Raw genomic sequence first — 11,889 nt, 5'->3', positions numbered from 1 at the left:
GGAAATGTTTTTTTTTAGTTTAGATATCATTTTTCTTCATGTGAGGTACATTCTTCTTCTGAGCAATACGTAAGATACATTTATTTCATTTTCCCTTTAAGTTTACCACTGCCAGAAAGACTATGACCACATCAGAACTGTCTCACCATTTAGGGTTTCACACTTCTTCTTTATTCTTTTGCTGACCAAGTTGTGCACCATGTGATGTCTAATGTCCATGTGATTATTGAAGCAATCTAAATTTGTCGCAGAAAGCCAACTTATAAATAGCTAAGCTTCCTAAAGGATTCAGCTGATACATAAACATTCGTCGAATAACGTTTAATGGGGATTTCCTCATTCTAGTTTGCACACAGATTTAAATTTAAGATAAGGTATTGCACATGAACAAACGCACGGCCACACTATTCACCCTGAACATTATTATAAAAACAAGCTATATTGATTATTATTGGCTTTTTTTCATGTTCACATGTAAAAATAATAAAAAAAACACAAAGGCCTCCACGTTTTACTGACAGCCCACCTCGCTTTATTAATGATGGGGAAAAAAAACAAAATAAAAACATGACATACAAGTCCCTGTACAGAACTAAAGCAAACTAATGTACACAAAACTGTATTTACACACCAAACCACAAAAAAAAGTTTGCCACAAAAACCCAGCAGGTTTCATTCAAAGGTCCATAAAAATGCATTTGGAAGAGAATGATAATTTCAAACAGATATTTTTACTTAGTATACCAACATTCACACACACACACGCACACACACGCTTCAGTTGTTTAGTGGGGCACAGAATCAGCATCACTGACCGTATACATAAGCATCTGTTAGGCTGCAGACTGAAGCAGCCTGAAATGAAAGAGCTGCCATAAAAAAAAGAGATTTAAACTCATTAAAGCATAAATGGCACGTTGAAAGGAAATCATATTTGACCCTGTAAGAAAAATATTAAATTCTGTGCAAGTGTGACATTTGTTTTACACAAACGCAGCTAAATTCAGTGGCATCCAAATAAGTTCATGTTTCATAAGCATTCATTAAGCAGAACAGAATCCCATCGGTAATATACAAACATAATAGTCATGCCAATGTGGAATATCCAAACAACAATCACTTTATACTGTATATTTTAGTGTTACATCCAATATTACAGCCTTACACCAAACCATTCAGTGTCCAACGTGGTTCGCTATTCCAAAATAAAAGCAGCGATATTAAAAACAAATGTGAAAAGAGGAAGAGGTAGCAGGGAAGGAGGAAGTAAAAGGAAGCAAGTTGGCAAAGAGGAAGAGGCACACACCCTCAAGAGAGAGTTTGTTGGATAGAAAGAAGTTCAAATCTAAAATCTAAAAACTTCAAAAATCCTACATATACATTTTCACCAAATCATTGTCAGTTTGCAGTTGTCTTGATTTTGCCTTTATTAGTAGTATTTAATTGAAGTAAAGGAGCAGTAGAGATGTGTTTTAGTAGGTTTGACTGAAGATACTAGGATTTGTGAAGCATTATGAAGGCCTTGGATGTCTTGGTCGTTACATGCAAGCCAGCATCTGGTTCCAAATATGAATGCTTCTGTTTTCACACCCTGCGATGAGAACTTATGACCCTTGCAAAAATAACTTCATCAGACCTTAGTCCTCGACATTGCGAGCTTAGTGTATCAAATAAGCCTTGTGTGCTAGCATAGCCTTATATCAAAAGCTCAGAAAAAGGGGCTCCAGCTGAGCGTGCTGATGGAAATAAGAGTCTGACAGGTGCTCGACGAGAGCCACACCGACTCCATCAAGCTGAAGTGAAGCATGCCCAGCGCGAAGCCACACACCATATCGGTTAGGTGGTGTCTCCCCAGCAGCACCCGTGACATGCCCACTAGGAGGGCCCACAGTACCAACAGGATGCGAAGCGGCACGGCCAGGACCAGGTGGGACAGCAGGAACTTGGAGACCATGGCGGCCCGGCTGGCGTGAGCAGCGGGGAAGGAGTAGATGTCCATGGCGACGCAGTCCATGAAGCCCGGCATCATCTCCCAGGGTCCTCTGCGCTTCACCAGTCTCTGGAGTCCAGCCACAGTCAGGACGTCAACAATGAGGGCTGTCACAAAAAAAGGACAAAAAAAGAATTGTGTTGACATGCAATAACCTAGACAATTCCAGTGGTGAAAGATTAAAGAGGACCTATTATGCTTATTTTCAGGTGCATACTTGTATTTTGGGTTTCTACTAGAACATGATTACATGCTTTAATGTTCAAAAAACGCTTTATTTTTCTCATACCGGCTATGCTGCAGCACCTCTTTACACCCTCTGTCTGAAACGTTCTGTTTGAGCTCCTGCCCAGCGATGTCAGTGATTGGTCAACCGAACCAAAACTCTTCAGACTCTGCTCCAGCTCCGCTCTAACTAGCCTTGTTTGAGGGACATGCCAAACTACCCGCTACGCAGGTATAGAGGGCTACAGGAATGAGTCCTAAAACCCGGAAACAAGTTAGCATTTTAGCACATCCGGTTCCCTCGTCTGGAAGACGATGGGTTTTCTGAATGGGTTTTTACTAGTTAGATGCCCGAAATAAGGACTGTAGTTAACACAAGCTGAAGAGATTTTAACGAATTGTTCTACAACATAAACTACAGAAAAAAAAACCCAACTTGTGAATTTTGAAGCCTTTATGTGTCTTAAAAAAGGCGGTTGCTAACAAGCGGCTAAATGAGATTACTAATCACGCAGACTCATCCGCCTTTTTGCTTCTAGTGATTGCATTCACGCTTCAAAAGTGAAGATTATCTTGCTGAACAAAACGTGTAAGTATCATAAACGTGTGTTCGCCACAGAGTGTATTTTCTGCAATAATCCAAAACCCAACGGAAAAATCCCTTTGGCTCTTTGTCGAGGGAACCGGGGCGATGCTAACTTCCTGGTTGAAAATCAGGAAGTTCCTACAGAAAAACGTCATCCCTGGAGCATTTTATTATGCAAATGTGTTACTTTGTGACATCACCACGTTACGGAAGAAAAGGCAGGACTTCAAGCGAGGTGTTTCAGGCAGTTCAGAAGCAGTGTTTCTGTGGGGGAGAGTAACTCCCTTTGGAGTGGACTTTGGGTTTGTAACTTTTCAGACCTTTTACATGCAAAAAAAACTATATAACACACTAAAGGAAATAGGTAAGCACAAAAACATAATAGGTCCCCTTTAAGATCCTCTAAAAGTAGTAAAAACGGTTGACTTTCCCTGTAGCGCCACCATGAGGTACACAATTGTGGTTTTGAGTGAACTGTCTCGACAGCTATTAGATGGATAGTCATGACATTTGGTACAGACATTCATGTCGCCCTCAGTATGAAATGTAATAACTTTGCAATCCTTTCCACCACACCATCATCAGGTCAACATTTTAATTTGTGACTAAATACTTGCAAAAACATTCCTATCAGCCTCAGTTGTAATTTGTATTTACTGCTAATTAGCAAATGTTAAAATGCTAACACACTAAACTAAGATCAAAGAACGCATATTGCCATGAAGTGAAAGTCAACTGTTCACTCCATTGCCATTGTTCATTCAGCGCCCAGCTACGCCAAATGCCGTACAAAATTAAAACAAAAAAATTATTTCTATTCTATTGTCTACCGAAATGGCCTATGTTGAACAATAAAATATTATAAATATAATTACAGTTTTCAGTCCAAAATGGCGTCAGCGGCTGTCGTCAAAAACACAGGAGTTTCGTCTCTTTGCTTCTTTGATAAGATGATGGAACATGGTAAACATTATACATTCTAAACATCGACATGTTGGCATGTTAAAGTTAGCATTTAGCTCAAAGCAACTTTGTACAGCCTCACAAAGCTGCTAGCATGGCTGTGGACTCTTATTCTCGATAAATCTGTAAACAATACCGGACAAAACGATAGTGATAAGGCTAATACAGATAATTAACATCTTTAACAAACTGCCTCAGCGCACAGTGTTTTATAGAACGTAGTGAGTCTTAAATAAAGCAGAAAACAACTATAATACATATGTAAACCGATATCTTGGTGACCAAGAATAACCGATAAGATACAATTCCGAGAAGCATTTGCTTTGAGTCCACATACCAGACATTTGCAGAGGCCTTTTATAGCACAATAATAGCCCTCCCAAAAATACCCCTTACAATTGCCATCTTTAACTTCTGTTGAAGTCTGCCATCGTTACACACACTCAACCAGCCACGCGCTAAATAACTGTCAGTTGTGTGACATATTGGTCATGCTGCCCTACTTCTCATTCCAGTCGCCTGCTCGCTGTCCTAACAGGGCTATTATTTCAAACTTCTATTCCAGCTCCTTAAAAGCAGGCTGGTGAGGTGGAAGAGAAACCTTAATGCCAAAGGAAGAGATGAAGGGACAAAAGAGAGCTGGGCAGGCTAGTAAAACAAGTCAAAACTGTTCAGGGCATAAGCTAAAACTTATGAAACTGGTGAGATCTGAGTGAGGGGTCCCAGGCATAGACTGTATAGAAGAAGTGGACGTAGTCACCGTTATGTCACCCGTTCATTAGTGGATTGCCATTTTGAAGCCTTCAGTTCAGCATTTCGACCGTTACCATCTGTCAAACACAAGGTAGCCACGCCCTAAAGCATCCTGAGCTAAATGGTATGCATTGCTCCTGGGTTGTGACCCAGGTCGTATCTGAATTGTCCTGACCAGGGTTCAACCCGGGTTGACTGGCTTGGTTTGAATTGACAAAAGGAGGGTTGGACCAGGGTAGGTTAACCCTGGTCCAACCCTGGTCATTGGTGTGAAAAGGGTATTAGTAGGTACGTGACAATAATTGTGCAAAATTCTGGTTTTACTTCATGATGTTTTTTTCCCCCTGATAAATCTTGGTTGTGTTCTCTAAAACCTTGCTTTCAGATTGTTTGACTTCTTCGTCCCCAACAGGATTTCTGTTGCTCAGTGTTCTTTGCTGCAGTCACAGCACAGTGTAACAACATGTTTGAAGTTACCCCCCAGTCAGTCAGCACACTGTTATTGATCACACAAAAACTGTTCTGAGTAGCCAAACCTCCACCTCTCCATCACCATCAGTGAGTCAGATCCTGAGCTCAGATCTGCTGTTCAAGGGGAAACTGCCATATTGAGAATGGAAACTCTTATCTCCAGGAAGTGCAACAGGTGTGGGCAGATAATTGGTCGGGCTGCCACAGTTCAGTTTGCATTGTGAGGGAAATCCCATAATAGTCAGTGTTTCTCAGTACTGAGCAATGACGTAGGAGTACTAGAACAACACTTTATGCTGTGCTTCCCCTGATTCTAATTGACTCATTGTAGTCAGAAAGTAATTTACAAATATGCCAGGGCAGGGCCTCAGACCCTTTCAAAGGGGTGTTTTTTCCTGCTCTTCCAATTTACTTTGACAAAAAGTGCAAGTTCATCTCTAAGAAGATGATTCAAAATATTTGAAATTCCCCTGTCAGGACCAGTGATTCCCCATGTTTTAGTTCCAAATAGGCATTTCCCGCCCCAAATTGAGATACTGCACACCTGTCTTGTTTCAATGCAATGCAAAGGTTGTGCATTTAATAGAAAATACCTACTACAACAGTCCAAAACGGCAATACATTATTTTAATGCCACTTGGGGGCAACAAAAACAAGCTGTAAACACAAGACTGACATATTACTATCTTTACAGTTCATATGGCGAACAGTTGTGTATTTACCATAGACTCTATATAAAAAGTGGACGTAGTCACCATGACGTCACCCATTGGGTTGTGGACTGATGTTTTGAATCTTTGAGTTCGGCATTTTGGCCGTCACCATCCTGTTTTTTTGCAACCAGAAGTGACACGTGAGGGTGAGGCTAAGTACAACCGAACGCTGAATAAGACATTTTCAGGGGCCCAAAATGATATAATTAATTTTCATGGACTGAAAACATACTGTGAAAGGGTTAAAGTTGTAAGACGAAAACGCCCCACACCGAGCAACGCCGTGGTAGCGACCTGTAAATCACAAGGTAGCCACGCCTTAAAGCATCCCATGCTTTATGGTCTATTTGACTCTAAATGGGACCATCATTTACTAAATGAACATCATGCTGTATTGAAGAAGATTTGAAACTAGTGATTGAGACCATAAACTCATGTTTACAATGTTTACTGAGGTAATAAATCAAGTGAGAAGTAGGCTCATTTTCTCATAAATTTCTATATAATCAGACTTCTTTTTGCAACCAGAGGAGTCGCCCCCTGCTGGCTGTCAGATATAATGCAAGTTTAAGGCACTTCAGCATTGGCTTCACTTTTCAGACCTGGAGGTAGCCCACTGGGGCCAGATAACAAAAAGGAGTAAAAAGCCGCTACAAGTAAGGGATAATGTACAGCGAGCTGGTCATTGTTGAGAAAGAAACCCCAATGCAAAGCAACGGTCTGCTATACATAGCAACGGTCTGCTATACATAGCAACGGTCTGCTATAAAGAAATAACATACAGCAGAACGCTGTGATTAACCGATCCGAATCGAGTATTCAACAACGCCGTGTAGTAATGCTGAATGCTGACCTATCTGTTCCATCAAGCATAATGAAAAATTAATGAAAGCCAACAGCTGCGTCAGTACAGCCTCATCATGTCTGTTTGTTACTGTCATCATCCATTCAGGCCTCTACTACAGTACAGGGAGTTGGGCATTTAGAGGACACCAGACTCTGCCTCATTTATCTCATCTTATCTGGAGAAGCGGTGACAGCGATGTTATCGATATTGTTGCAATCACATCTGCGTATCTGAGACATCTACCAGTTGTCTACATGTTTTGTTTTTTAATTAATGTTAAAGAGAAATTGCGCATGATATGAGGTAAACATGTTTTTTTTGAGAAACGGAGTAACTAAGTTACACAGAAGAAGAAACCAGAAAACACCGAAGCAGAGCACCTCAGCTGATAAGGATGGGAACATCCTCTGCACTGTCAAGGTCTGCTTTGGGAGTCTCCGACATGCTCAGTAGTCTCGTAGACAGTCCCACTCATTTCAAAACACTGTATTGAAAATATCTCAGCACTGCACAATTCATACGCTCATGGCGGTGGGCTGAATTAAACCAAACCTGACAGGCCAGTCTTGGCTGATTACTTTCCTGTTAGGTGAAAACAAAACAGAATTTCAGTCAGCGTTAAATATTAATTCACCCACCCACTGTTCAGCATGTGCGTAGATTTTTCTCCAGACAGACCAAAATTATCCTGGACCGACAAATAATGAACACGCATTTGAGGCTGAACAATGTCCCAAACACAAAACAACTATGTCCTAAATCCAGAGATTTACTGGCTTCCAATCAGAGCTCAACATAGCCACAGACAGGAGATTTATATGGTCAATAATCTGTGTTTGGGTCTAGACTGTGCATGTGTGTGTGAGTATGTGTGCGCACACACATACACACTGGTCCCCCAACTCATTCTGAAAAATTTGATCTCATCTAAAAGCGTGTAGAGCATAGAGAGGGTCAATATCATATCATGAACCACTGTGCGATCTGATGCAACTCAGCACTGCAGAAAAACACTACCTCTGCATATATTTGTCATTTTGAGTCAGTACTTTTTGCATGACTGTATTAGATTGTATTCTATTGTTACATAATGGTAAGGTGTAACTCATAATATAATATAATGATATATATTATATATAATAAAGAAGTTGCAATAGTAAAACCCTCCCTTTTAATACATAATATTATCATTTATTGCACGTCTATCCATCCTGGAAGAGTGATCTTTCCTCAGTTGCTCTTCCTGAGGTTTCTTCCATTTTTCCCTATTACAATTTTTTTTCAAGTTAAGTTTTTCCCATCCGAAGCGAGGGTCGTACTGCTAAGGACAGAGTGTTTCATATTCTGTACAGATTGTAAAGTCCCCCGAGGCAAATTTGTGATTTGTGATATACAAATAAAATTGACTTGACTTGACTCTACTGTACAAAAGTGATACACGCTCTACTCTAACTACAAGTAATACTTCACGCTGAAGGGATTTTACTTATTCATTTAATATATTTTGTTAAATGATCTATGAACCATATAGATATAGAAAAAAGGTATACTACTATGATGTATAAGTTGCTTAAAACGGAAATAAAAACTGAGAAATCAAAGTGACGCATGTTGACATTCTGTCTTTTTCTTCTTGCAATGTCTGAATGTGCTGCTTTTCTTCTTTTCTCTGTTGCTGAGGGACAATTGGCACAATATTCATAGTCATAATCAATCATGTAATGATTAACAAGGGCCATTTTGTATCATGGTGTAAAAGTTTGAAAACACAATCTGGTTCCACTTTCTAATGAGCCATACCTTATAAAGTAGTTATACGTTTTAGCTAATGACTTTATAACAGGGCTGGTACGATTCACCTATCTACTGACTCGATACTGTCACAATACTTGGGTGCCAATTTGATATGTATTGCGATTCTACAAGTATTGTGATTCGATTTTACAATTTATTGCGATTTTTGTTAACTTTTTTAACACTATCCATGGGGAAAACGTTAAATCATACACTTCTAGGGACTTTTACTTTGGACAGTAACATTTTTAGATTTTCAGCATGTATGTAATCAGAGATGTCCTGAAGTCAAATATATCAGTCATAGTCAGGCATTATTACCTCCGCCAAGGCTGAAGTCTAGGAAGGAGGTTATGTTCTCACCGGCGTTGGTTTGTTGGTTTGTTTGTTTGTATGTTGGTTTGTTGGTTTGTTTGTTTGTATGTTGGTTTGTTGGTTTGTTGGTTTGTTTGTTTGTTGGTTTGTATGTTTGTCTGTTGGTTTGTTGGTTTGTTGGTTTGTTTGTTTGTATGTTCGTTTGTTGGTTTGTTGGTTTGTTGGTTTGTTGGTTTGTCCGTTTGGAGGATTACTCCAAAAGAAATTTCGAAATTTTTTGGAGGGGTGGGGTGTGGCACAATGAACAATCCATTCGATTTTGGTGGCGATCTGGATCATGATCCGGCTTCGGGAATTTTTTTTAATAACTCCGCTCAGCCTGTGCATTAACACCACAGGCTTTAAGACATGCGCAGTGTAACTGATGACGCATTCATGACGCTTCAACATGCATCTTTCCTTCTGCCTGCAGAGAGAGAGACATTGAGAGAGCGGGGGATGGGGGTAGGGGGGACACCTGTAGATTCTGCATTTGTTCACATTAAACTGGGTGAAATTACAGTTGAGTTGGACCAAAGCACAGTTTATTGATTGTTGGAAAGAGTAACTACGACGGTTTAGGTGAGTTTTACTTTGTTTCTCGCCAGTTTGAATGAAGTGTTTTACGATGCTCCGCTACGTACAGCTGATCTCAACAGAAACAAAAATACATGTGGATGATGGCGCAAGCTGAACGGAGAGGGGGGGGCAATCGTACTCGGGCAACCTGGCGGAGGTCTGCGCTCTCCGAGTGACATTCTAGTTTTACCCAATGATGCCAAAAACGTTCTGCCTACTGAAGCTTTAAGTAACTTTTTGAATTCAAGACTTTTACTTGAAATGTAGTGTTTATTTTTTAGGCTATGGTATTTCTACTTTTACTTACTACTTACTATGTAGGATACTTCTTCCACCACTGTACTTTATAGAGCAGCAAAAAGTCAGTCATAAGTAAAATTTTTAGGTTGCCATTTTTTGAATATCCCTTTCCCATTCCATGATCTATGAAGTATTAAAGGTCCCATATCGTGCTCATTTTCAGGTTCATACTTGTATTTTGTGTTTCTACTAGACCATGTTTACATGCTGTAATGTTCAAAAAAACTTTATTATCCTCATACTGTCTGTCTGAATATACCTGTACTTACCCTCTGTCTGAAACGCTCTGTTTTAGTGCATTGCTACGGAATTGCAATGGAATCGCGTTGCTAGGCAACAGTTTGGGTCCATATTTACTTCCTGTCAGCTGATGTTATTTATATACACTGCAACAGGAAATAAACTGGGACACATTTAGAATGTTTATGTTTAAAACCGTGTAATGGTCTAAATATTGTATATTTGTGACATCAAAATGGACGGCTTGTTTCAAATGCACAATTTCTGAATACGGGCTGTGTGTAATTCATATTGAACGATTTGATAGTTTAACAGTATTTTAGCACTTAAACTTGCTTTATGATATAAAAGACATGAAAATCTCACTTTTTACAATATGGGACCTTTAACACGTTCTGTATTAATCATTTGAATTACAACTTATAAATCCCTTGTAAAATATGAATATGGCAGTATGGCTGAATTTCACAGGTGGGAAGAAAACTGGGTACAGTCACCCTTGACAAGTTTTGGCAAAGACAGAATGTGAATCAAGTTTCACCCAGAGAAGTGAAACTAAGATTGTAAGTCCTTCTGGGTATACTGGTCTGGAGTGGTGCTGAAGTTCTGGAGAGGTTGGTTGGTGAGAGTGTGTTGAGGTGAGGCATTTATTTACCCAGCAGCAGGTTGACCAGGACCTCCTGCCCAGCCAGAGTGTTGCTCCTCGTGAGACACACGATCGTGCCAATGATCCACGTGATGCCGTGCCCGGTGAGAGCCAGCAGGCCGACCATGGAGCGGCAGCCTCCCCACGAGGACGACGTGTACGCGCACACCCCCATGCGCTTGGACAGACAGATGTCGATGGCGAGCAGGGAGTTAATCGCTATCCCCTTGAAGGAAGGGTTCAGCTGCATGCAGTCCTCCTCCGGCATCTTAGCGGGCTCTCTCCGGTCCTTGCTGCCGCTGTCGGTAGCTTCTTCGCTCGGCTGGCTAGTTTGGTGCTTGATCTGACCCGGTCGTCTTGCGCCACCGCCGCCGCTGCCGCCGCCGCCGCCGCTGCCGCCGCCACTTGCGCCTCCTCCTCGGCTCTCAGCGGGGCCACCACCGCCACCACCACCGCTACTGCCGCTACCTCCACCGCGGAGTGGAGGCTGGTTGAGGGAGATGAACTCCGGTCTGCTCAGGACGCTGTTTCTCTCCCTCGCCCTGGACCTCACATTGTAACCGGAGGGCATGTTTTTGGATCTCCTCTGTGGGGTTCAACAACCGATTGTCAATCTTCGGATAATAATTCAAGTGGACCACGACAGTGAAGTGAAGCGTCCCAGGATAAACCCCCCTGTCCTCCACCAGTCCTCCTCCTCCCCCTCCTCCTGTGGCCTTAATAGATATATTTAGACCGGACTGGAATGTGCGCTGGCCATGCTGTTTATACCCGCGGACGCAGGCTGGGACAGTCCGTTGAATGGCATGTGCCTCGACCAATCCGGTGAAACCTGATCTACAGCATGGAGATAAAATAACAACATGAGCATCTCGTTACGCTCACAAGCACACACACACACACACACACACACACACACACACAACTAACAGGTGCTTTACTGCTGCTGCTGCTGCTGCTGCTGCTCTTGACAACAACAGGCTAGGAGGAAATGTGTGCAAGAAATGCGCAACGGTGTTGTCATCTTACCAAGCGAAGGATGGATGTGAAGCTAAATGTGCCTCCATAACACCTCTGATGTCCTGGCAGCAGCGAGGTCGAGCATTTGAAGAGGAAACCTGAAACAGTTAACCGTCAGCCAGTATCGTCAACAAAGAGGTGAAGACGAGGCAGCCCAGCAGTCAGTGCAGCATCTGGTACTTCCTTGCGGATTTGACGTAGTTTACGCACAAATCCCGGATTCAGTTCCTCCGCAGTGCGCTGAGCTGCGGAGCGGAGTTCTCCAAGGTGCTTAAAGCATGAATGTATGGCTCCTTAAACAGACAGCAGCACAGTTGGCATGATGTCAGAGACACAGAGAGACACAGGATGGACTGTCAAAGTGCTGCCATGCTGCTAAACACACAGCTACTGGAAATAAAAGTAGAG

The 11,889-nt window shown here is 41.7% G+C and overlaps 1 protein-coding gene across 1 annotated transcript; it reads right to left on the bottom strand.

Moving 5' to 3' along the window:
* Positions 1-509: 509 nt before the first annotated feature.
* LOC141757754 (inactive phospholipid phosphatase 7) lies at positions 510-11,659 on the bottom strand. The gene is made up of 3 exons (XM_074618526.1): positions 11,491-11,659; positions 10,471-11,298; positions 510-2,097 (listed from the first exon to the last, which is right to left on the bottom strand). Exons 2-3 carry the CDS (start codon positions 11,030-11,032, stop codon positions 1,709-1,711), a joined length of 951 nt encoding a protein of 316 aa, XP_074474627.1. The 5' UTR covers positions 11,033-11,298; positions 11,491-11,659; the 3' UTR covers positions 510-1,708.
* Positions 11,660-11,889: the final 230 nt, after the last annotated feature.

Source organism: Sebastes fasciatus, chromosome 19, assembly GCF_043250625.1.
Source record: "Sebastes fasciatus isolate fSebFas1 chromosome 19, fSebFas1.pri, whole genome shotgun sequence".
In the NCBI taxonomy this organism is placed as follows: Eukaryota; Metazoa; Chordata; class Actinopteri; order Perciformes; family Sebastidae; genus Sebastes; species Sebastes fasciatus.
Note: the sequence above shows the minus strand (reverse complement) of the source record. Positions and strands in the feature narration are given on the sequence as shown.